Genomic DNA, 27,447 nt, shown 5'->3' with positions numbered 1-27,447 from the left:
ATACTAGCCGCCTTTGGCGACCAGCCGGTTCGCCAATCTTAATGTTCGTTAAAATTTTAATAATTAAATATTTTATGCAATTCCAACTTTAATAGATTCTTCAGCAAAATATTTTAAAACTTCAAATTTTGATAGTCATATAATTTGCTCATAATATTATAAATGCCTTCAGTCATAACGTGATATGTATCTCTCTAATTTTCTGTTACCCCTCGTAGAATTTATGCTTTAAATTAAAGTGTAAAGGATTAATCTGCAATTAATATAATAATATTTTTTACTGAAACAAAGCATTTTTTTTAATAATATGATTACTGATAATAGAGTCACTGAGCGTTTAAACTTTATGGGCACTAAAGAATATCTTTCTTAATTTATATATCTCAAGAATTTGTCAACAAAATTTTCTCAGATTCATCATGAACGGATCGATTCATTAACAATGTTTCATTTTAAATGCATCAAACACTAAGAAAATAAAATGAATCGTTTAAAATAATCGGTCGAAAACAGGTTTAAAAAAACTACTTAAAAAACGATGTACTTAAGACTATAAGCATATATCAAAAAATATATAACTAACATAAATACAATTTTTTTTACAAAAGCATGCAATTAGCCTAAAAATAATTTAAATCATTGAAAACAGGTTTAAAAAAACTTCTTAAAAAACGATGTACTTAAAACTATAAGCATATACAAAAAAATATATAACTAACATAAATACAATTTACTTACAAAAGCATACAACTAACCTAAAAGTAATTTAAATCGTCCGTTGATAATGGTTGCCATGCCAACAATCAGAACACAGTGCGCATGCGTGAATTTTCTTCGCCTTTTACGGTAACGCAGATGCGTGAATTTTTCTACGCCAGTTGGGGTAACGCTATGCAGATTATACATTTTTAATTTCCTTTATTCTGTGTTATTTTAATTCAAAAGTACTTCAGAATGAATCTGAAACATGGATTAATTAACAATGTTTCATTTTAAATGCATAAAACATTAAGAAAATAATCAGAATCGTTTGAAATAAACCGCCGAAAAATCTTAACCCTAGCCTCATTACTGTTGGGAGAAAAAAGAACTAAAGCCTAAATCATTTGGCGTTGGGGAAAATGAAAGATTATTTTGGCGGAAAAGTTGGCGGTGGGGAAAATGGAAGAATTTTTTGGCGGGAAAGTTAGTTTTTAATTAATAATTAAAATTCTAATTAAAATTTCAAAAAAAGGGACCCCAGGTGCACATTCCCGACCTCTAAGGTATACATGTACCAAATTTGGTAGCTGTATGTCAAATGACCCGGCCTGTAGAGCGCCAACACACACACACATTGAGCTTTATTATAAGTATATAGATAAAAAAGAAGTATTGTAATCGTCAAATAGTTCGAACTCGAGGGTTTGTTGAATCTCCAGCTTTCAAACCTAACTTACGAAAAGTAATTTTCGTAAGCTATAAAATCATTTACTACCATCTTATGGCTTAAGAGTAAGATAAAATTCTTGATTAAAAGAATTATTTGAGATATAAGAACTTCTTTTGGTACTTCTTTACTTCTTTCAGTCAAAGACATGAGGAAATAATGAAATAGATTTAAATGATTAAGTTATAATTTGCTATTTTGTTTATATATTTTTCTAAACATTCAAATTCTATAAATGAACAAATGATTAAATATTTTAGAGGACGGGAGAGAGAAATTAAAATAAGTGTAAATTTCGCATGAGCTTCATTTTTTTGTAGTTATTAAGACTAAAAATCTCTTAAAGGTAATAATTTTTTGAATAGATTCATTGTAGGTGCAATAAATATTCTATAAAATATTTTTGAATCACGTAATAATACGAAATCAAAAATGTAATTTCATTATATCCAATCTTTTCTTATTTTATTGATACCTTCTTTTAAAATAGTTAAAAATATCACAAAAAATAAATTTTTAAAACTGGATATCAAAGAACATTTAACACTGTTCATTATTTCATCCAATGAGCATTAAATATTTAGAAGCGAGAACCTTTCTTGAAGACATTTTTCGTACGCTTTTGGAGATGATTTTTAAGACACATATTCACATCCATAATGTAATTCTTAAATTCAGAGACGTGATCTGGTCATCTTGTAAGGTGGTTTTTCTGAACTTCTCATGCCGCTGGACATTGCACAGTTTGCTTGATGAGATCTGAAGCCTTTTCCGCAAGCATAATCTCTGGAATGTTGGAGTTGGCAGATGGTATGATGGGTATCGCCGAACCGTCTACAATTCTTAGACCTTTTACCCCTTTCACACTGCAAAGAAAGAAATTATTTAAAGGAATTTCGAGGGAAATATCTTCTTAAAAACATTTTTTTTTCAACTCATAAATTCTATATCATCTTTTTTCTACTCTTTTTTTTCCTAATAGCACACAGATACGTACTTGTATACAGATATACAATATTGTACGGCATTGATTATTATTCGCAATATTGATTAATATTATATAATATCACACAGTAATGTACAATATTATACAAGAGGCTATGCTACCTGGGTTAATCTATGGAATTATGAATTTTTCCATCTCCCGTTCGGGGGGGGGACCTCGAAATGAGGATGAAATGCTTCCGGCATGATGGTTGGATCTCACAACCCTGCTGGAGGGTACACGAAAAGGTGGTGGTTTGGCTCTTCCCATTGATGACGGGGCATACTTCCTTATGGAAGGGTTGTACCGTGATCGGTGATGGCACTTAGGGCTCAACCACAGATCTAACCAGTATTGCTGTTACGGCGTTCCGGTCTTTCCGTATTATTTATCCGTGTGTCTTCGGGCGGATCGGAGAGTCAATGATTTGACTTATGGATTTTTCTATTGTAATGACAGAATAATTTGCACACGCGCAGATATTATTTCCAGTAACGGTACACATGCGTAGTGAGATCGGATTTGCCATATACTTTCTAATTAGATGATGGATCCTATTTCGGATATTTGTTGTTATTTTAATCTATCTCTGGCTGCTTTTGCATTATTAAGCTTGAGATTTTGGAGAGGACGCTTTTTCTGTCTGTTAAATTAATTTCCAATAACATATATGAATATTAAAAAAAATCTTTAATTCTGTCAAGTTATCGTAGATTTTATTTTAAGTGAAAGGAATCGACACGCTCGAGGAATGTGAAGGGGCTCTAAGTATATTTCAGAACTTAAACTTTCGTTTTTGTGATAGGATAATATCAAATTTCAAATCCTATTTCTTCAAAAAACTACTGTATGTGGAGATATTTGAAAGATTATCATGTAAGATCATGATTGTCATGTGATATTACAAATCAAAATTAGGAGATCTTTCTTAAAATAGATCTTGGATAGTTTCAAAATGAAATAGTAATTTAAATTATATTAACTACTGATTCAAAGTACGAGTCTCTAAATACAAAGGTGGGTTTTGCGCTTTGATTGTTATAGAGTCATTTAATACACGCTTACAATTTGATTGGTTGACCCCTTTTTATTAAAAGACCTAATAAGATAGAAATTCCATATAATAAATAAAGCCATATCAAAAAGATAACAGATGTTAAAAATTCCAAATATTTTCTATTTAGTTCTTTTTTTCTTAACTTTTTTCCCCGAAATTTTTTCTTTGTTTCAAAATTTTGTATTTATATCAAATTCTAACAGGAGAAATATTTGAATCGCAAGAGAAAATAACAAAACGCATGTATCAAGACAGCTTAAATTGGAGTATTAATGTATATAAATAAAAAAAAATGATGAAGTTATTAAAAATTTGAATCTTCAATTCCAAACTGCACCGAGTTCGAAAAAAAATATTTAAAAAGGTATCTGTCGAGTTTGGTACTGGTCATATAAATATCTAGTAGCACACAAATTCTGTACAATATTGTAAGACATTGATCAATATTCACAATATTGTAATATTATGAAATATTGATTAATATCATATAATATCGCACTATATTGTGTAACAGACTGTTCTACATGGGTCATTCATGAATGAATTTTTATTAAACTGAAGGCAGTTAAAAAATAAATATTTCGTGGAATATCATTCACATACTTCAACAAGGGATCCACAACCGTCGTGGGGTCATTCGGGTCTCCCATCTTGGCGGTGCCAACTGCGTGAGAAATGGGAAGAACGGCGCCTCTTGCAATGCACTCGTAATATTTGTCGCCTTCATTAACGAGATCTGTACAACCAGGATTGGGCTTATCGAAAGCCCTGGCGCCAACTTTTCTTAAAGGTTCGGTTAGAAGTATCTGCTGACAAGTTTTCAGACCTGTGATGAATGAGCACATATTTGAATTAAAGACAATATTTAAGGAAAAAATTTAAACATTTCATAAAAAAATTGCAAATATATTGTAATTAAATGGACAAATTTCAAATTATCATAAGCCCCCTCCACCACAAACTAAGAGAGGGAGACACATGAAGAATAAAACTTAAATGTGTATAGCCTAGTTCTGACGAGATGAGATATGTGATGTAAAAATTGCACGATATCAGAAGAATCTATTTTGATAAGAAAAGCGACGGATATGAATGGAAATTTGCTAGATGTGGTTATATAACCAACACCAATTCCCGAACAACAATCGCCAAAGTGAAGAAGAAAATAAGTATGCAAAATTCAAAGTAATCATGTCTTTTACAACCCCCCCCCCTTTTTTTAAGGGACAGACTCTCCTTCTCAATATTTTCTCCCTTTCAGAAAATACATTAATCTATCTGAGGTCAATCCACTAACTCCTAAATACTACATTATACCTTCTCCAGAAGATTTTGGATCCCATTTTGTAGCTCTGATACAATTCAATAATTATAGATAATTCAAATTAAACAATAATTTCATATCATTGTTTAGATAAAAAAATTCTCTTGGTTTTTACTTAAAAATACAATATATAATTCAGATGTCTTTGTGTCCATCGTATTCTATTTTTCTTTATGATTTAACATAAATAAGGAGAGCTTGAACTAATAAGGGACTGTGGTTCTAAAGGTTCTATTCTATACCTTATCTAAAGGATTAAAAAAGTGGTGTCGTGACAGGAATCGAATTCTTTGCCTTATGCGTTGACTAGTTTGTGGGAGCAAATGTATAGGTCTAATAAGTGAAAGAATACCACTAGAACCATGCTATTCACTGGTATGGGACATAACGTAACGCCATCCTGTGCCCACGGCTTTCCATTCCATCTTGTGCCAGTTGGATGAGCACAAGATGGAATGGGAAAAAAAGAAAGAGAAGAAAAGAAAGAAACGACAAACCATCTTGAGATCTCCACAGAGAATACCATCGGTGTCAAATCCTACACGACTATATTTAGTGATTTGGCGATGTAATAACTAAATGAAGGAAATAAGAATATCTAAAAACAAATGGTGACAATGGGTTGAACTTAAAGAGATATTAGATTACTAACTAAAAAAAAAAAGAAGGAAAAATTGATAAATAGCATTATAAACATCTATACGACATGTATAAACATATAAACAAACATTGCAGAATCAGTAATCTGTAGCATCTCTCGGGGTCCTGTGGTTTTCAGTTCCTTTATGAGAACGTGGTTCGTTGGTTCTGTAAGGTATTACAGTTATGAAGCAATAATGTAGGCTGATTTTGAAGAATGTACCAAACAAGAAGAAACTGGTTAATTTTACATATCAGAAGAATCCAGTTAAATATGTTAACTAGTTTGAGTCGGTTGAATGAAACAGCCATGCCATAGTCACGTTGCTCCAACAAATATAGCATCCGACAATCCAATTTTAGCTGCCGGAGGTTGTTGGTAAAACCAACATTTATATCTTTGAAGAAATATGAATTTGATTGGGTGCATTTGACATTATGTTTGCTTGTGTGTGAAAAAGACAATTCAAAACCACTTTGAGACATATTAAGACAAAACGATTTGATTTCCCCCAAATTTTGTGTGAAATCGATTCGCAGGAAATCTATCTGTTTAACTATTTGTGTACAAATGAGTTCTATTAGTACAAAACATAAAGAGCTAGATAAATAAAATTTGGTATAGAGGTTTAGCAAATAAAATATAGATAATTATCAAATTTTGAACCAAATCCGTCAAGCAGTTAACCGTCTGTCGATCTTCGCATACATGTGACACAATAATTCATGAACTCAATAGTATAAATCAGAGAAATTCAGTGTAATATTGTAATTACAACTGTAGTTCCGTATCACAATTTGGCCTAAATCGACTGACAAAATAGGAGACCAAACTAAATATTCTAGTGATAGATTCAATAAAAATGCTAGATTCTTGCCAAAAATCAATATTTCGTAACTATCCTTTATCAATGCTGTGCAAAATATTCGCCACCGTACCAAAGTTTATAATTTAATGTGAAGAAAAGGAAATATAAGATCTTTATTGGGGAATTTGCGAGAAAGTTTCGGCGAGAACTTCGCTGATTAAATCATGATTCAATAAAAAAAGAAATAATAATGCCATTCCTTACCTGCCACAACAGACCTAACATCCAAGGGATCCGCGAAATAGTTGGGATCAATCAATGGTTGAACATAGGGATCAGTAGATTGCAATCTAACAGTTCCTTTGCTTTTAGGCTGCGTTGGCATGGCACCACACAGAAAGATGGGCGTGTCTTTGTAAGGTCCATATATTTCTTCAAAAACCTGAATTAAAATTTTTTTTCAAAAACAATGGCATAAAAGTTTTATAGGATTTCTTGAAAACTTTAGGGATCTTAAGTATGCTTTTGTATGCATTGATGGTAGTTTTGTATTATACCAAAAATAAATATACGTTTCACTTACGCCAGGTTTGAAATTTGTTTGATTTTTAGGCACAAGCTTCGGGAATTCCAGAAAGTACATCTCGTAATAAGGAAAATCGTATGGGTTCGTGGCATTTAAGTCATTCAGGAAAGATATCACGGAAATAATTTCTGCTGAAGCCAAAATTCCTGAAAAAAAATCAGTGCATATCATATTATATTATAAATCTAGTAACTAATTGACTCTGTCCAAAAATATGGCAGCTAGAACAAAGTTCATAGATAGTGGCCTTTAGATCTTGGGCCATTAATGCCTGGGAAACTAATAATTTGCTATGTAATGTGACCCCGTTAGCCATGTTGACAACCTGAACAATCTGCCAATTCTAATAACCAAGATATATGATTCGAATATATTAATATAGATATTTTTATTGACTATTAATCAGATTTGAACCGAATAGCAATAGTAAACAATTTAATTTTAAATTGTATATTGACAAGATTTTAGTTCGTAATTTACCCGTATATACCAAATTTTAATGAGGACTTTATAGTTAATGAGGAATGATGATGACTCCATCATGACTTTATAATCCTATATTTGTTTAGAAAATATGAATAGATGCCATTCAGGTATATTCGTCATACGAAGGCAAGCTCAGTTAAAATTTGAGAAGCCAGACAGTTAAATACTTATTCATTATAAAATTATTTTATTAAATTTTATACTTTTTATGCTTATAACTGCTGAGAATGTTTTTGTGTTTTCAGAATACTCGATACGATATATAAATAAAATGCTAATTAGTACAGATCAGACAAATTGTGACTATGTTTGATGTACATAATTCATTTACCAGAATAGAAATAAAAATAGGAAAAACGTATTCTTCAAATATTTATTAAAATATATAACTGCCTTTAAATTGATATGGAATTTAAATTCTAACATACTGTGAATATTTTTTGAGGACGAGATATGTGGTCCGTCTGGATGAGTGTTTTAATTATCAATGGATTCATAAGTTTTGAATAGATTTCGATTCCATTATGTGGTGCCATCTAGTGGGAAGTTTGAATAATAATTGACTAAAAGAAACCTTTTAAATCATATTAAGGCATTGTGAAATACATTAAAAGCTAGAAAGAAGAACTAATAAAAATAAATTTAACAAAAAACATTTCAGTTATTATAATAAAAAATCTAAATTTGTTTTATTTATAAAAATATGGATACATATGATTCTTATTAAAAATATAAAGTCTAAATCAGGTAACTTAAAGGACTAAAAACGAGGAAGACCCTAATATAAAGAAATTAATCTACAATAAATATTACAAGAAAGAAAACTTATAAAAATTAATTAATATTCAAAGCTGATTATAAATATCAGTGAAATTCCAATATTCTTAAAATGTTTTGATCAGCACTTTATTCTTTTTCAATTTTGTTTTGACTAATAAATTCTTTTTATAGCATCTTTAATACTCTGATGAAATGGATTGTTAAAAATGTGACTCGTAAGTAAATAAGTAATTTGACTCTTAAGTAAGACTAATCTTCCTTAATCAGTTGATACCTAAATATGTTACTATAATATTATTCTAATTCGTTTTGTTCTTGGATTTTGTCGGCATATTACTCCTTTATAAGTTAAATAATAGGGTAATGAACTAAGATGACAGTTTAGAATCAATGTCTGACAGAATAATTTTAATCTAAAGTAATTACTGGAACAACTTCATCATATTAAAAATCTACTCACTTTTACAAAAAGTAATTAGGTTGTTTATTGTTTACTGCTTATATTTATATTCTTTGTAATTAAAAAACAAAACATTATCCTTTAAGATTTTAAAGCGATTTTTCATTATTATTTTACTTTATAAAATAAATTGATAATTTCTTTTTGTATTCGCTTATTGATATTTGAAGTTTCAATTAAAAGCAAAGAAACATAACTATTAAAATAATTTAGTAATTCTGTAGTAGTTTATTAAGTAAAATAGTATAGTAAAAAGTACCAATAAATTTATAAAATTTATTGGTATTCTCTTTACAGAAGTGAAAGTTTTTCAATTTCAGTATTTACTTTTATTTGAAATAAAAATGATATGATATTTGTCTTTTTTAAAAAATACTTTATTAAAATAAAAAGCATTAATTTTTAAAGCTATTTACATTGCACCCAGCTGCATAAAACTAAAATTGCGACTTTCAGTAAAAAATATAAATTTAATATTTCATTTAAATACAATATGATTCAAAAAGAAGAAGCATATTTATTTTCAATGTAACCGGTAGTTAGAGACGAAAACAGACAGTTAATAAGATTGGATAGTAGACAGTTCAAAGTTTATTCTATAAATTCAACATAAATTCCTTTTCTGCGACTGGAAGACGATTTCCTTTGACTTATGTGATACAGTTGGTCCGTTGTTACTGAATATTCGGATATTTGGACCCAATTTCATAAATTTTGAAGAGTAGCACTCTATACCATAATATATGAGCAATATAATATAGAGTATTATAGTATAGTAAGAGAGCAGTACTATAATCTCTCTATTTCTCCAACTTATGGATTTTTCCTATTGACGACCAAAAACAATTCTGGTGCACTCACCATTTTCATCTGACATGCATAGAAGGCCAGTTTATATTAATGTCCCAATTTAAAGTGCTATTTTGGGACGGCCTAGTAATTTTGAACCCCGGTCAGATGACGAGGACGACAACTGAGCTGACATCCCACTCTCCACACCACACCATACCAGCAGGAGGTCATTTGGCCCGGACAGATTTAACGTGCACCAAACCACTTACATGACGGTTCTTTGGTGGAATCGGATCTCGAATCTGAAATTCTCCGATTCCGAAGCCGAGACCTTACCACCAGGCGACCGCGTCCCCGTAGAAGATCAGTACTTTTCCCTTAGAATATGCAATCATCTTCTACAAATTTTTTATGTCAACTGCAAATCTATATATATTATAAAGTGGCTGTTTTTTCAACTTAGACAAATTACACGGTACATAGTAATAATGGATTCATTCTTTGCATACTAAGCAATTTTTCGGCAGGGTTAGTCATTTTCTCATAAATAAGTAACAAAGCCCCTGTTATAAGAATTATCTGAATGATAGCTGAATTTTTTTTTCTATCTTGTGATATATCGAATAAGTTTCTATCTATTTTCATTCATTGGATATAAATATATTAATTCAGCTCACTTTTGAGTAATCTTGTATTTATGTTGTTGTTACTTATGGCACTTGCCACGGATAAGCCAGCTGTTCGAAGACAACCGATTTAAGCCTAAGTGAGAGCGCCTCCTGTTTTTATCGTAGAGCCAACTAAGGCCAAGAGTACGACTTGACTACACACACTTCACAACCCTTTTTACGAGGAGGACTTCATTCTCGCATTTCATTCACTCATCCACAGATCGTAATTTAAACCCGAATCAGAGAACGATCACCCCTGATCCAGTATCCCCAATGGTATTACTCTCGACATGGAGGACTTTGTGACCACGACAGATTTATACGCGCGTCAGCCACCAAGCACGCGGGGAATCTTCGACCGGCAGGGTTCGAACTCGCAACAAAAGGGACGCGAATCCAACGCTTTACCAACCAGGCTATCCCGGCTTTGTAATTATGTTGCTTTAACAACTATCCGAATTTCCGCAACCAATATCTATTTCATTTATTCATCGATAAAATTGATAAAAATGTAGTTAAGCGCGTGAGAAAAAAAATTAATCAAGGAAAAAGGATGAACATGTTTAAATTAAAATAATTGTAAGAAACAATTTAATTAATATCAGAGTTTTCAAATAAATATTTTAAATTCGTTAAAAGGTTTCACAAAAATACTTCAATGGCTAATATTTTGTATTAACAGATTGTAATCGTTTCAGGACCTTCATCGTATAATTTGATATTTTTTTATGGTAAATGCAATAACATGGATTTTCTCTTCTGTATGGTATTTGATATAATACGTTGAAGATCTATCTATCGATTTGATTAATGCTGTTAAATTTTTCATTCAAATTCAATGAAAAGCAATAGACCAAGACTTTAAAATTGTTTTATAGTATTAAGGGTGGAAAAAAATGACGTATATTTACCTGTTCTATTGTGGATATATTCTTCAATGTTACTATCGTCTGCAAGTCTCTGCTCCACTGTTTGCTGAAGGTGGGGATTATTTATCTGGTAATTCAGTGGAGCAATAGCAAAAGCTTGTAAATTGTTCCCTACAGGTAAATCAGCAACGACTGGAATCTGGAAATTAAATATTGAAAAGCATTCATGGGAACAGTTTTAAGGAAGAATTCGTGCTTCATAAATCGTCAAGGTAAACACAATATTGAAATACATTGATGTGAGCAATTTTAAAGACGAATTTGCGCTTCGTAAATCGTCAAGTTAAGCAATATTGAACTACATTAGTATGAGCAATTTTAAAGAGGAATTTGTGTTTCATAAATCGTCAAGGTAAACAATATTGAAAGCATTAATGTAAACAATTTTAAAGATGAATTTGTTTTTCATAAATCGTCAAGGTAAACAATATTGAAATACATTGGTGTGAGCAATTTTAAAGATGAATTTGTGTTTCATATACCATTAAGGTAAACAATATTGAACTACATTAGTATGAGCAATTTTAAAGATGAATTTGTGTTTCATAAACCGTCAAGGTAAACAATATTGAAACACATTAATGTTTATAATTTTAAAGACGAATTTGCGTTTCATAAATCTTCAAGGTAAGCACCTAATTCAGCGTATTTAAAATTCTACATTTTAATTATGAATTGCGATTTTGAGTTGTAGCTCTCACGTTATCATGAATAGAAAAGGTAATCAAAAATTGATTTCCTTTACGGACTATATCCAAAATTGGATGCAGAAATATGCAGATTAGATACCAGATTTCTCATTTCAAGTTCAAAGAGTATTTGTGCTACAACCTTTGCATTGATTCGAATGCGAAAAATGCGAATTTTCTGTCGACAGGTTTCCTCTGAAATTTAACAAAAATCTTAAATTTTTATATGAAGACAATGCCTCCAGTTTCATCCTCCTATTTCGTTTTGTTTTGAGTCCTTCTGTTCACAGACAAATAGAAAAACATAACTAATGAAAAATGATTTTCCCGGATTCAGAATGTCCTAAAAAGAGATAATTCATGAAAATTTAACATTCAGAATTTTTAATGATTACTATGCTTTCTTTTTATACACTTCGCGCATGAAATAGAAAAATAGAACATTTTATTCTCAATTCAAGTGATTAATAATTAAGATAATTGATAATCCAACGATGACTTACGTTGAGCTCCTGCAGATGATCTTTGGGCCCTATACCAGAAAGCATGAGAAGTTGAGGTGTTTTGGCAGTTCCTGCTGAAACTATCACTTCTCGTTTGGCTTTTATTATATGCTCAGATCCTCCATAATCGACCACCACTCCAGTAGCTCGATTGCCTTCTATCATGATCTGAAAAAGAGAGAAAGGGCTGTTTCAGATATAAAAAGAAAATTTTTCAATATTTTAGTCTGGTTTATAAGGTTGGCGTTATGACACATGGTTAAGATTTGATCGCACTGGGCCAATAATGTTTGATTATGAAACTGCAAATAAAGTTAGCTTATATTTAATAAGTCCATCCGGTGAGCGATCTTAGGTATGGAAATTAAAAGATTACGGTGTGGTGATTGGTTCACGCTATTTTAGTGGGCATGGAATGGTTTCCCTTGCTGATGACAACGCACACCTCCTACGGAAGTGTTTGTACCGTAGCCGGTGATTATCCTTAGATTCAACCATAGTTTCAGTAAATGCTATAGCAGCATCCAGATCATTCACTTATTCCATATGCCTTTGGGTGGAACGAACTATTATGAAAACGTAATATTTTTCGATGACTGTATGTACATACCAAATAGGTCCGAGAAAGATTGATTATTTAGCTGTTTTTTTTATACATTCCCTCCATTGCCTGCTTATGTCGTCAAGCATTGATACATTCAGGTGATAGATGAAGCAGAGAAGATATAGCCAAAGAGAAGAACACAATAGTTTAAGTTATTGCAATAAAAATTAACATTAATCATTATTGATTGATTAACATTAATCACATAATTTTTGTATGATTTATCATCGGCATTATTTTCATTTTCCATCTAGAATGTTCTGTTAGTTTTAGGTTCATTAATATGTCCTGTTACTTAAGCTTTCTCTTATAACAGATATTATAATATATTTTCATAATACAATGTAATTTTGAAAACTGAAATTATATTTTAATGCAATAAAATAATTTTATTTAACATGCACCATTGACCGACTGATTGTCGACATTTATGGATGTAAGAGAGAAATAATAAGTAGCAATATATAATATAAGTAATAAATATATATATGGGACACGCACCAAACGACTATGAGAATGAAATGACATTAAAGAACAACAACGCTTTCCAAATACCGATATTTCTTTGTAGCATAAATATAATAATTGAGAAATTTGTAACGGCATTTGAAATTAATAATTAGCAAATAAATGGGGATAAAGTATACCACATGTCAGAAAAATTTAAATTAAAGAGAATTAGTATTCTCCTTAAACAATAATGGTGACAGAATTTAGAATTTATATATCTAGATGTTTGGGTAATGTGGGACGATGCATTGCTTGGGATAAGGCAGTAGTCTGAAAAAAAAACAACTTTCCTTTCAATTTTATTATTTTTGAGTTGTAATTAATCTATTTAGCTATTTGAATTATTAAATTAATTATTTTATGGTTTTTAAAGCTGGAAAAAACAGCGAACTTTTTTTTTTTAAAGCTTGCTCTTACGCTAATTTAACCTTTAAAAGGGCCATTTTTTTCTAGACATATTATGTTAAAATATTTTTAGGCTTGAAATTAGAATAAGAAAAGCGATTCTTTAGCTTATTAGATAAATTTAATTTGATTGATTAATTAATTAATTAGGTTAATTAATAATTAAGTAACAAATCAAGACACATCATTTTGTGTAAGATAAAGAACTGAAACCTCTAAGTTTCTGTCTTTCTAAAAAAATTTGTCAGAACTGATGCCAACCTACATAAATTTATACAAAGATTGATAAATTTGGTGGGAAGCATACTTCCCACGGCCCTAGAAGGGTTAAAAACGTAGGAATAAGCAATTGTTCACTTCCTTTGAACAGCAGTAAATTGACAAAATTAATAAAAGTAAAGGAATTCTGGTTCTGAATATATAAAAGTTGTGATTATTTTTTTCAATTTCTCGATTAGACACTCTTTTGTGATCTCCTAACCACACAAGATTTTGATCATTGCCAATTTTTGTTCTTTCTTAAAATACATCCAAAAGCTACTTTTCTTATTGATGAAAAGAATAACTGAAGATTTCAAGTGAAAGATTACTGGATTTAATTTACTACTACTCCATCGAGTCTACATATCTAATTAGTTTTATTAAATGTATATACCATGTTTATGCCGAATATCTATATACACCTTTATATGTAATGTAAATTATTTTGAAAGATTGATATTTCACAAAAGTCGATATTCTCTGATGAATGTCAATGCTCTCACAGACACTTGGCATGCGCCCAAAATATTTGCTAGACATCGTTATTCCTCATTTATACGTAGAATGTCGACATTCATTAAGGGTGAATTTTGAATAAGAGTAATTTTGCTTCCTCAAGATAAAATTGCAACATTTAAATCACACTTTATCATTGAAACATATTATGATACAGGATCGGAAAAGTTTATTTAAAAACACATATAAATCAATGGCTTAACCTAAAACGAACAGTTCATTCTTTATAAGAGAAGAAGATGATTCCAATAATAAACATACATAAGAATTATATGATTATATATATCTTATTTATGGCAATATATATCTATACTACTATTATAAATATGAAAGTTTGGATGGATGGATGGATGTTTGTTAGCCAATCACGCCAGAACGGCTGAACAGAATTGGATGAAATTTAGCTGAGAGATAGATTATAGTCTGGAATAGGACATAGGCTATTATTTATTCCGTTTAATTGAGTGGCTAATTGTTTATTAATTAAAAACTAACTTTCCCGCCAAATGAGCAAAGCTTTAGGGTTTCCCCCCCCCCAACGCCAATGAGAATAGGCTTAACATGATTTTGACTATTATTTCAAAGGATTCTGTTTATTTTCTTAGTGTTCGATACATTTAAAATTAAACATTGTGATTTAATCGATCTTTCGGATTCATTCTGAAGTACTTTTGAATTAAAATAAATCAGAATAAAGGAAATAAAAAATTTATAATCTATATTGCGTTACCCCAACTGGCGTAGAAAATTCATACATTTGTGTTGCCCCAATTGGCGTTGAAAATTCACGCATGCGCAGGAGTAAGAAAAGATAAAGCCATTGATGCTATAAATTCCAATCTATTTCCACGCGTACGAAGTCGAGGGTAAAAGCTAATATTATATATATCTTATTATGGTGTGTGTGACTTCACGGCTTCTCAGTTCATCCACTAATGGCCATATCATGCTGAATTTCAGATTTCACAAATCTTAATTATGCTTATCGGCAAATATCGGCGATGGCTCAGGCATGAGAATATAACAAAATATTTGGTCCTTTAACCACCTATATAGTATATGTCGACATTCACTGGAAAATACTGACATTTTCTTATTTCGTTTTCTCACGATAATGCATACATCTTTTTATAAATATAACAAAAAGTATGATCATTCTTAAATGCTTCAATTTTTATAGCCCATGATTTTGAAAGGTCAGAATTGCTTAAATGAAACACGAGTAAAGTTATTGTATAATCAGTTTTTTTGTATTATAGGTGAGAAATGCTGAACAATAAATTACTTTTTCTATTTGAAAATCTTTCAGAGATGAATGTAAGTGCAGAATGGAAATATATCTCAGGATGATAGATGCCAGTCGAATTCACTTTTCTTACATGAAAAATTAATTAATTAATTCAATCAATTAATTCATGAATTAATTCGTTAGTACATTCATACTTACGAAACTTAATAATCGTGAATACACCAATGGATATATAGTCATTCATAAATATTAAAAATTTCCATATTACCTTTTTGACGTAAGCAGAAGTCACAATATCAAGGTTTGTGCGGTTTTCCGCTGGCACAAGATATGCTTTAGGGGGACTGCATCGCTGGGCATTTCTGAGTGTTCCCTGAAAATGGTAGAAACCTGAAAGAAAAAAAGTAGTGCAATGTGTACATTTTTCCCTTTTCAGCGTTACCCCTCACCGTGACATTCGTTAAACAGTGCCAATTTGTGAGAACCCTTTGTTTTAAATCAGTTGAAGCTTTGTTTTTGTGGAAGCAACACATTTTATTTTCCTTCAGTGGATTATCCCAGATTCATAGGGGCCGCGGTGACCTAGTGTTAAGGTCTCGAGTCGTGAGCCATAGGGTTTCAGGTTCGAAATCCGATTCCACCGAAAAACCGTCGTGTAAGGGGGTCTGTTGCACGTTAAATCCGTTAAGACCAAACGTCCTCTCTTTGGTGTGGTGCGGTGTGGAAAGGGGGTTACCAGTTCAGGTGTCATCCTCGTCATCTGACAGTAGTTCAAAATTACGAGGTCCATCCCAAAATAGCCCTAATGTTACTTTACAACGGAACGTTAATATAACTAAACTAAACTAAACCCAGATTCAAAGATCATGCTATAAGTATAACATAAATTAATAACGGCCTTAAAAGCCTGCTGTAAGTCTTTCATATATGTACATAAAGTTTATCGTATAATTACTTCACATAGTTTTGAATTCTTATCTATAAAATCGAAATATAATTACCTTTCAGCCAAAGCTAGTTTTTTCTTTTATATAAAACCTGATGACATTCCATTAGTTTGATGAAGAAATGACAGCATTTTTTTTTTCTTACGGAACTGAGCACTAATTTTGAAAAAATAAAATAATTTTATTATTGATAAATTTTCTGATTTATACGATAGAAATGGGTCTATCTATTACGAAAATTTATTATATCGACTATCTTGGAACTTCTAGTCTTTATCAACAAAAACTTTAACTCATCATTAACGTTGGGGCCAATATATGAAATTTTTTTTGGAAAAATAAGTAAATAGCTTTCTACTGCAGGAACTCCGATTTTCATGATGGATATAATATAAATTTTTCATCTAAATTGAATCATTTTTGTACTTCAAACAGTACGTGCAACTGCAGCAGGTAGGGGGGATGCAATAGATACCATATCATTTTCTCATGAAATATATAGGTAAAAACGCACACGCACAGAAATTCAAAGAAGCCCTTTGAAACAAAATATTTATTGATAGAAAAACATTTCATACTATTTTTAAATCTACACTGCGCACAAAATTTTAAAAAAATGTTTCAAAGTGAATACGAAGTAAAAGAAAAAAAAATGCATATGATTTTGTTTTATTCAACAAGAATATTATCAAAGTTCCACTTTGTCGTTTGCATCTTGCTTCCTTTTGATTTTTTAATAAAAAATAAAAGTCATCGTTTTTTAAGTTGTTTAATATTTATGTTGAAATATATTTTATTTTGTTGTGGACATTGCATATTCTTATGGAAATGCTTCGTCTCATCCGTCTCTCAGATTACTAATTTATTCAATCGCTGTACTTTCCTCGTCTATTCAATCTGAAAATACAGCTTTTAGATTGATAGGAGAATTCGAAACAGAAAGAGTTCATTGACTTTCTTACATTGACTTGCAGAATTTCTTTGCCTCCAATTCGGCATATCAGTATGATCCAAATTAAATACAAGATATTACTAGAATTGGATACAATGTATCAATAAAAGTTAACACCGAAAAAACTCTGACAAATTTTAAACACGTTTCGATTATAAAAATTAATAAAAATTTCAACATCTCTTTATCATTTCCAAATTCAGCATTAAAGGAATATTATATCATTTACTGTTAAAAACTGTGTTAATTTAGAGTATAATTTGAATATTTTCAATTATACTCTAATCTCTATACTGCAAAATCTTTTACCTGATGTAGTCGGTGTGTTGGGATCAACAACTTTGTAACCAAACATTTTGGCTGACTCAAAAATCGGTTCTTTAATTATTGAATCGTATCTTGGCTTTTCTATAGTTACAGGACCTCCTCGAGAGTGATAACCTAAAAGGAAGAAATGGAAAGAATATATCAAAATAAATGCACAAATAATTGACTAATTCTATCAAACGGATCATTTGAAAAATTCGATTAATCCAAACATTCCAATAACAAAAAACTGAATCTTAAAATTAACGAAATAAGACACAGATGCATTTTTTAAACTTAAAATCGACAAAAGATTTATTTTTAATGTTTAAAATTTTATAAAATCTTTACGAATAATAAATATAAATATAAGTATGACTATTGGCTTTCTACAGGCGGCCTACAGCAACCAAACTTTGAGCGCATATATAGGGTTAGTAAAAAATAAGTTACCCAATTCAGAGGGCTCTAAAATGCATTCTGTTGATCAAATGAGATAAAATTTGAACTACAGATTATTGAGATAATGCGTTTACATTTATCAAATAAAAAAAATTGTACAAAAATTCATCGTTAGGTGGCGTTGTAATACACATAAAACCATTTAATATGATTTATAATTGTTAAATAAAGTAAAATTGATATTGCTCAATACATCCTCCTTTATTTTCAACTATATGCTCTAATCTTAGAACCATATTTTCTGTAGTGAGTTTGCCGGAATATTAAGAATATGGAGCCGAATCTTGTACTTCAGATCTGGTAGAGTATGGCCTTTGACGGTAGATATTGTCCTTCAAATAGCCCCATAACCAAAAGCCGCAAGGGATGATGTCCGGTGAGCGAGGAGGCCATGCTATTGGGAAATGACACCTGATAACTCGTGCTTCGGTGAAATTCTGTATTAACAATCGCTTTACACGACGATCAATATAAGGTGGTGCACCATCCTGCATGAAAATGATGTCTTGAAGGCATCCACGCTGTAGAATATTTGGGATTTAAAATTCTCTCAGCATATCATGGTACCGTTGTCCTGTGACGGAACAGGTTTGGATTCCATTTGAAGTTATCTCTTCAAAGAAATACGGTCCAATGATAAAGATATCTGTAAAACCACACCATATTGTCACTTTTTCAGGATGAAAGAGTTGTTCCTGGATAACTTGAGAGTTTTCCTCTGCCCAAATTCGACAGTTGTGAATGTTAATTTGCCCATTGAGGCAAAAGTGGGCCTCATCACTCCACAGAATGTTCCATGGCCAAGTTGTGTCAGCTACCATTCGAGCAATTAACTGAAGTGCAAAAGTTTTACGGACCTCTAAGTCCCCATCCTGCAACAGGCGCACAGACTTGATTTTGTATGGATAAAAATGCAAAATCTGCCGTACGATTTTTTAGTTGAATACGGTACATCCAGTACATACGGTACATACAGTTGAATACGGTACATACAGTTGAATACGGTATATCCAGAACACGGAAAACAACTGGCAAACTCACACTATTATAAGGCTACTGATTGCTGGCTTTAACGAGTGCGGTCGCAACATTTTCGACGCTGGAAGACGGGATTTTTTTTCGTCCTCTACTTGGAAGAATGCCAAGTTGCTCAGTTTTTTCAAATTTCTGCATCATCTTGCGTAGGGCACCTGGAGACATTGGACCTCTTCGTATATGCTTCATAAGACGAAATTTCTTTAGAGCTGCAACAGAGTTTTCTTGGTTCCGGTAGAACAATTTCACCATTAGCATTTTTTCTTGCAACGTATGCATGACGAATAGAGAAGAAACTATTGTTCGTACGGAATCCGCCTTCTTTTTATCCAAAGAAAAATGATAATAAACATGCACTTTAAAGCAGATTATGTTTTACATTTTCAATATATACAAATAAATGCCATTTGTGTTACAGCACCATCTATTGGTGAATTTTTGCACTAAATTGTTTTAATTGATAAATGTAAAGAGCATCATCTCAGTTATCTGTAGTTCAAATTTTATCTTATTTGGCCCAATAGAACGCATTTCAGAGCCCTCTGAAGTGGGTCACTTATTTCTTGCTAACTCTGTATTTTGAAGAATAGAAAAGTGCATCTCCAATTCATTTTTTTAAAAACTTTAATTAAAAATTAAACGAAACTGTAACATTTTTAAGCGGTGACTTCCGAAAATATCATTGCCCAAAAATAAAATTAACATCGCTTTATAGGTCAAAAAATTATTATTTTCAATAATACCAATACAGTAGCTGTGAAAATTCACTTGGTTTTCGGAAAAAAAAATTTTAATAATTTTTTGGCTAGTTTTCAACAGTTGATTACATTGTTATCTGATATTCAAACCGTCTCCTTTGTTTCATCAAATATTTAAACGCATAATTTTCTTTTGTCGTTGAAAACTAAAGAAGAGAAATTCTGTTTAAGATGTGCTTAATGTACGAATAAGAAGGAAACGTCAAGGCCTTCAAAAGGTTAGAATATTGAATTGAATGTTTATGTTTTTAATTGTTTTAAGATATCATGAAACTGTTCTTCATTAGATCAGTTCATATAAACAATGACAATAAAGCTACGTTAAACAATTAAAATGATGTGGCTTTAATATTTGACAATTTGGCGGAATTATGAACATGAAGACATACCTGAAATTTTAGTTGAAATGAAATTTAGCCAATATCCCTGGTGAACCAACAAGTCACCGAAGGTGACTAGTAATTAATAACAAATAAATAAACAGCAAATAAGTTTAGAAAATAATTAGGAGTTTATAATTTATAAAATATTTCAACAGGTAATTAAATAATTTTAATAAGATTTTAATATACCACACTTTGAATATAACTGTGCAATAAAACTCTAAAATAAAGAACATAATTTAAAGAATGTGTAAAATGGTTTTAAGAAGATGTGGATTTTTTTCTTGCCTGTTTGACACTTCTAAATTAATTCCTCGGGAATTCAAGGCTTCTAATTGTTTTTTTTTTACAATAACTAAGGATTGAAGTTATGAAGGTATTCAAATAATGAATATAATACAAAGAATGTTTTATAATTTTGAAGTTTTTATTTTGACTATCCTGAATAAACTCGAACTATGAAGGATTTTATAAGATTATTTGTAAAGGCAATTTAAGAAGCTTGAGAAAACATTTTAATTATCGAGGGATTCGAATCAGTCCAATGTATTTGTTTTTCTAGAATTCTTATTTCATATTCTAGACATAATTTATAAATAGCTTATGGATCTAGTTATAAATTTTATAATAAGTAATTTGAGAGATTATGTATTCTTAAGTGACACAAATTCTAAGGTGAAACATAAACCAAGTGAAAGCTCCTGCTTTAATTATCATTAAAATTTCATATGAAGGGTACCAGTAACAACTGTTTCTGAATGACGGGAATGTAAAAATCAGAATAATACTGTATATCATCATGTTCTTGGAAAAATTAAATTAAATTTATTGTATTACCACTTCATAAGAATAAGTGTGAATTTAATATACTTATTTAATAAACATTAACCATCTCCCAATGTAGTAATAAGGACAAAATATGAAAAATATGCTCCTCATCTACTTTAGCTTTCAGATACAGAATTATAAATTCATGGCAACAGTATCACAAAAGCTTTATTCACGCATAAAGCTTATTTTTCCGGGACATTTTCCATTCAAGTGTGACGGATTGGTAACAGCGAGGGTAGTACCTGGGACCTTGTGGTTCGCAGCCCAGTAACATGACCAAATTACAAAAGCAATTGCTCGTGTAGCGTAGCTGTTAACTGGCTTATAAGCTTTCACCACAGACTCCCCCTCCAGTGAGTCGGAGGTGAGACGAACGATATGGCTGTTATATGGTTGTTGAGCGGTGATGTATTATTACTCGGTTCTATCCTAGCTCCTACCAATCCGCCACACAAGTATCATTACCCAAGGAAGTAGTAATAAAGATATAAAATTACACCACCATTATTTGTAAATTCAAATAACAAATAAATAAAAAAAATTGAGGTTAATTAAACGCATTTGAAAGACTATAATTCTCAGTGACATAAAAAGTGAAACCGAGTACAAGGTTTACCATTCGCCAAGTATTCTGGGTCTCTATTGTCTTCGAGCTTCATAAAATAGGGAAAGACATCTTTAGCACTCCACCCTTTACAACCCTGCTTCTCCCATTCATCGTAGACCGACATAGCGCCTCGAGAGTAGATCAAATCATTGTAGATACTGATGCCTCCCAGAACTTTGCCGGCTGGCCAATAAACTTGCCGTAAGGAAGGAATCAACTTATGTGAAAAAGTTATTTATTGTATGGGGATTAGTCATCAAAAATAAATATAGATTTTCAAAGTAATGTTTTTGGTTATATGTTATTATTTGATTTTTGATTACATGCTGCTTTGTCGAAACAGATTACTGGAGCCGTTTCCCGTATTTGTACTCACACAGAATGTATATTTTTCCAGAATTTTGCTTGCAGACCACTATATTTGCTGGAAGGAATGAATGGACTTAGTTTATTTATTGTAGAGCGATAAATTATTAAAAATATATTAAGATTTTCAAAGTAATTTTTTTGGTTGTATGTTATTATTTGATTTTTGATTATATGCTGCTTTATCTGAAATAAATTATTGGAACCATTCATCTTATTTGTACTTACACAGAGTGTTTACCTCTACTGCGTTAAAAGATATAACTGGAGCAATTTCGTGATATATATTTGCCGTGAATGTCTAGATTATCGCAAAGATATAGTAACATGAATAATGTGGCCTGAAATGAGTATTCTGATATGTTTATATGTCTCTTATAAAATGAGTCGGACCTCATATGTTTATATGTGTTAGATCTGTTACATTACGTGAGAATTTTTAGATTCGTTATACCAGCTCAAGCACTGGACCTTAATAAAGAGAACATTCTTGACCGACAGACATGTTATACATGTACACTGGTAACGCCTTTATATCCATTGCTCTACCTGTCGAAAGCCAGAACCAATATGTTGAGCCACGTGTTGTCCACACACTCCTCTAAAGATCCGATGTATGCCTGTATTCCCCTTCTCAGTACAGCTAATTGAGAACAATGGTGGAAATTTGTTAAATAAGTTATCCAGGATCCGTGCAGGTCTATTAAATATCTTGAGGTTGGTTATAAGTTCCATCAGTAATGAGGGGACGAGCCTTCTTAAGCCCAGGTAGCACAGCCTGACAACATTGTGCAATATTATATGATATTAATCAATATTCCCCAATATTGCAAATATTGATTAATGTCATATAATATTGTACAATATTTGTGGGCTGCTAAGGAGGTGGTTTTGACACCTGAGACTCTCATAATGAATATTGCGTGATTTACAATTGCTATATTATTATTTGAGGTGATCTGATTATTTATCTTTAATACAGTCTTAGAACGGACTACTTCTTGTGATGGCTGTATTCTTATACATCAAAATTGTGTTTTAACAAAGAATGCTATAATTGTGGATGTTGCTCTATCCAAAAAAATGGTCACCCTGTATCATATGAGATCAATCACAGCTCTTCCAGTGGAAATTTCGGGGAGTTAGATTAATTTTGTTCGAAAATTATAATAAATACTGAAATAATTGTAAAAATACAGAGCATAATCGAAATACAAAATTTAAAGTGTATAGAAGAATTCATGCAGGCATTCTGGCCTAGGGGTAACGTGTTTTTCCCGTGATCTGGGCATCCTGGGGCCGTGTCCTGGTTCGGGAATGGTTGTTCTTCATCTGTGTTCTGTTTGTGAGGAGTGCGAAAGATCCTCCCTGTAAAAAAGGGTTGTGCAAACGAATGTGTAATTGTCATATTCATTTAAGCAAAAAGTCAGACTTTTACCCTCGGGTGCTCAGGGGTCTTACCCTCAGAAGTTACTGCACCCCTCTTTCCCCGATCTCTTAAACTTGGTTCGAATCGGTGCTCAATCCAAGGGGGGATAAGCAACAACAACAGCAACAGAAAAAGTCATTGAAAACTTTAAAAATACAGCAAACATTGAGCACATTTGACACATATTTCTATAATTGTTTATATAAAATATTTAGAAAATTTTATTTTATGTTCTTTTATTCATAATATCTTTCCCTTGCAATGAAACTCTCTGCAGATTAAGGTTTAACTTTAATTTTTAAAACACTAAATGAGAGAACGTTAGTTACCCTGTTGTTGAGAGCATTGCCTGTGTGTTTCTGAGGCGTCGTTAGATACCGCCAGTCTATATCACTCAAGTAGAAATATCGAGACACTGCTGGTATATCGGACACCAGGGGAGGGTTCTGTCCAGCTTCCAGCAGCAACACATTCACGCATGGCAGCTCAGAGAGACGATCAGCGACCACTGATCCCTCGGATCCTCCTCCCACTATGCAGAATCAACGTTAAAAAACACACACACATTAATTTCCGTTCAGGATACATTTCAGAGAGCGATATTTTGTAATTTATTGAAATTAATAATGCTTGGTTAATTGAATTGATTAATTATGAAAGAATTCAGATGAAATCCCTGGTATTATATAGGCTGGTATTTAATCTTTAAAGGCTGTTGAGTTCGTTTATTGTCAAATACATTGCATACCATTTGCATAACGCGTTCCCATATATTATGACGAAAAACTCCCGATTTGTAATCAAATAATGTGATAAAAAATTCTGTATTATTCGTAAGAAAAATATGCAGCTTTTCACATTTTTGTTTTCAATTCATTGATCGGATCCCCGATGTTTGTATTTTAAAAGAGGCTGTTCTTTTTTGTTAATTTGAAACACTTCCCCACTTGAATTCTGCATTGACTAATCTGAAATTTTGAAATGTTTGAACTCGCATAAAATTGCTCAATATAACATAATTTTCTATAAGAAGGAACACAGCCTCCGTCTTGTGCAAGAGTCTACTGAAATAATTAAATAAAAAAAAAAGTGACGACTGGAAAGAAATTTCAGATTATTTTGTACCAAAATTAATTTTGACAGCATTTAGATTTGATGCAAAATGCTCCTCTTACAATGATATATCTGATTACGGAATTTTGACTATTTAAATTGACAACATTTTGAGGACTGCTTTAAAATATAAAATACCTAGAGACGTATAAATATATCATACTATTGTATATATTAGTTAAATGAATTCATCTTATTTTGGATATTCATTAATATCCAAAATAACATGAGTCATTTAATGAGGTGGTTAAAGAAATTCGTGGGCCAGTATCAATTGTTATGACTTGTACAACCTCTGGTAACTTTAGTAGTGGACCATAAAATGAAGCGAACGGAATTGTTTAATGGCAATGGCCATCGAAAAGAAAGCAATTTTTGCAAGTTTCCATATATCTGCCAGTGTTATCCGAACTATCTTTTTTCTCGCTATATATATCTTGCTAAACTATAATCCGCTATATAATTCGTTAAACTAATGTCTACTTTATCTTCTGTTTTATTGCTCATATGTTTTAGTTTTTTTATTTTCTACCCATAAATTTTTAGACGTCATCAACTCTTTTTTTTTCTATAATGACGTCTACTCAATGTATGATAAAAAGTAATGGTGGTTCGGATCAATTTTGTACAACATGTCTAGTTAAATCTATAAGTCATTGATTCATGATAAAAAAATAAATTCCAATACTCTCTATTGGTCAAAGACATCTTATGGTACATAGGTATAAGTACCCCAAAATACTTCCGGTAAATACAGTAGGTTGCCTTTTTGGAATAATTTTAGAGAAATATATTAAATTGGTGTCTCTTCGAAACACACACACACACACACACACACAGAGAGAGAGAGAGAGAGAGAGAGAGAAATCTCCATCTGCAGCAGTAAGCCAGATTTTAGTTGCGTCTTAGGAATGCTATTTCTAAAATTCATATCGTGAAACAGATTTCGAATATGGATGGTTAAGCTTAAAGACAAGGTTCTTACTTTATTTCATATTCTTGAGGAATGCCACGCTATTCCTCACAGATATAGTTGGTGCACATTATAAGAAATATTGTGGGTAGTTTCAAATATAATAAAATAAAAATTAAATTAAAAAAATAATATCAATCCAAACTTACCTACAATATAGTCGTACTCCTTTTTGAAAGAGGTCGATATCTTGGGTGCGATTTTCTGGTTCGCCAGGGAAAGAAGGAGCATGGGAAAGAGCGAAGAGTTGGCGAAGGGGAGCGGGTACATACGCTCGTGTGTTATGTTGACGTTGCTGAGATCCATGCTGTCCTCATAAGAAATTGTTAAAGTTGATGTTATTTATTCAACAATGGCATTTTATTAAAGAACTGTTAGTCTTCAGGGCAATCATTAATCAATAGAAAAAGTACAAAAAATTATTTGTCAGAAGCACCATTATGATTACATTTAACTTAAAGATGTATTTTAAAGACAATATTTCCATACATTTTTTACAGTACTATTATATACATTATGAATTTTGCTAAAAATAGGAGAAGAAATTAAAATGCAATGATTCATTAACATCAAATATCTTTGAGTAAACAGACAGAACGAAATGCTGCTCTTATAAAACCTCAAATCGGATAGGATGAAGTTACTCTCTTCAGGCTAACTAACACTAAAATCTCATCCCACAGTGCTATGACAACTGCGCCAGCCTTTAAAAGGAGTATTTACCCTCCTTTAAAATGAGTAAGACTTATTATACTGGTTTAATTCAACACAGATAGGAATGTACAAATTTGATATTTACTGTAGGCCTCCCAAGAGTTCCTCAATCCACAATCAAAATGCGCCAATAGTGCTTTGATAATTCCTTCTGAAGGTTTTTCATAAATATTTTGAGCAATGATTTTAGTTCAATTTAGGTCCATGAATTTAATGACAAATCCATTTAAAAGGCAAGTGAAATTTTTCTAACTTCTTTAAAGTCCTGGCAATCATAAGCATCCCTTCTTTTGATGGATTTCATCCAAAATTTGAGAGAAAAGTTTTGGTATAATGTCCATATTCAAAATTTCATACTTATAGTTGATTTTCGTTTATATTAGGGAGAACTACAATGTGGGTATTCGTTAAAATCTCATGATCTTTTCTGACAGTAACAAACCTTTCTTTTTCTCTTATGCTTCGCTTTCGAATTTTTTTAGAATCAATGTTATTGATAAATACAGAGATACGTCAAAAGTCCGAGATCCATTTTTTAACGATAACAATTATTTCTCTTTCCATATTTCATATGAAAAAAAAAATACTCAAATATGCAAAAAATATTTGTTTAAAAATTAAGATTACATGAACAATAATGTGTTTCACTTACTACTAAACAAAATTAAATATTTATATTATAATTATTAATATATTATTATATTATACTATAAATTAAATATCTATCCTAGAATCAAAAACTCTACATTGCATACTAAAAACTTTTAAAATGCATTTTACCTTTCTTCTGGGCTTTCCAATCTTTAGAAAACCAAAAGAAACCGTTTAAAACGTATCAAATTCAGGCGCTTTCTCTCTCTCTCTCTCTGTAGGTGTAAGATAGTTTA

General features: G+C 31.5%; 1 protein-coding gene across 1 annotated transcript; it reads right to left on the bottom strand.

The window, feature by feature from the left end:
- Positions 1–1,913: 1,913 nt before the first annotated feature.
- Positions 1,914–27,447, bottom strand: LOC129963881 (glucose dehydrogenase [FAD, quinone]-like). Its single transcript, XM_056078465.1, has 12 exons — positions 27,341–27,447; positions 25,996–26,153; positions 24,092–24,292; positions 21,975–22,166; positions 17,893–18,024; positions 15,953–16,074; positions 12,140–12,307; positions 10,930–11,086; positions 6,827–6,975; positions 6,508–6,685; positions 4,075–4,297; positions 1,914–2,295 (listed from the first exon to the last, which is right to left on the bottom strand). Exons 2-12 carry the CDS (start codon positions 26,150–26,152, stop codon positions 2,151–2,153), a joined length of 1,824 nt encoding a protein of 607 aa, XP_055934440.1. The 5' UTR covers position 26,153; positions 27,341–27,447; the 3' UTR covers positions 1,914–2,150.

The sequence above is a fragment of the Argiope bruennichi genome, chromosome 3, assembly GCF_947563725.1.
Source record: "Argiope bruennichi chromosome 3, qqArgBrue1.1, whole genome shotgun sequence".
In the NCBI taxonomy this organism is placed as follows: Eukaryota; Metazoa; Arthropoda; class Arachnida; order Araneae; family Araneidae; genus Argiope; species Argiope bruennichi.
Note: the sequence above shows the minus strand (reverse complement) of the source record. Positions and strands in the feature narration are given on the sequence as shown.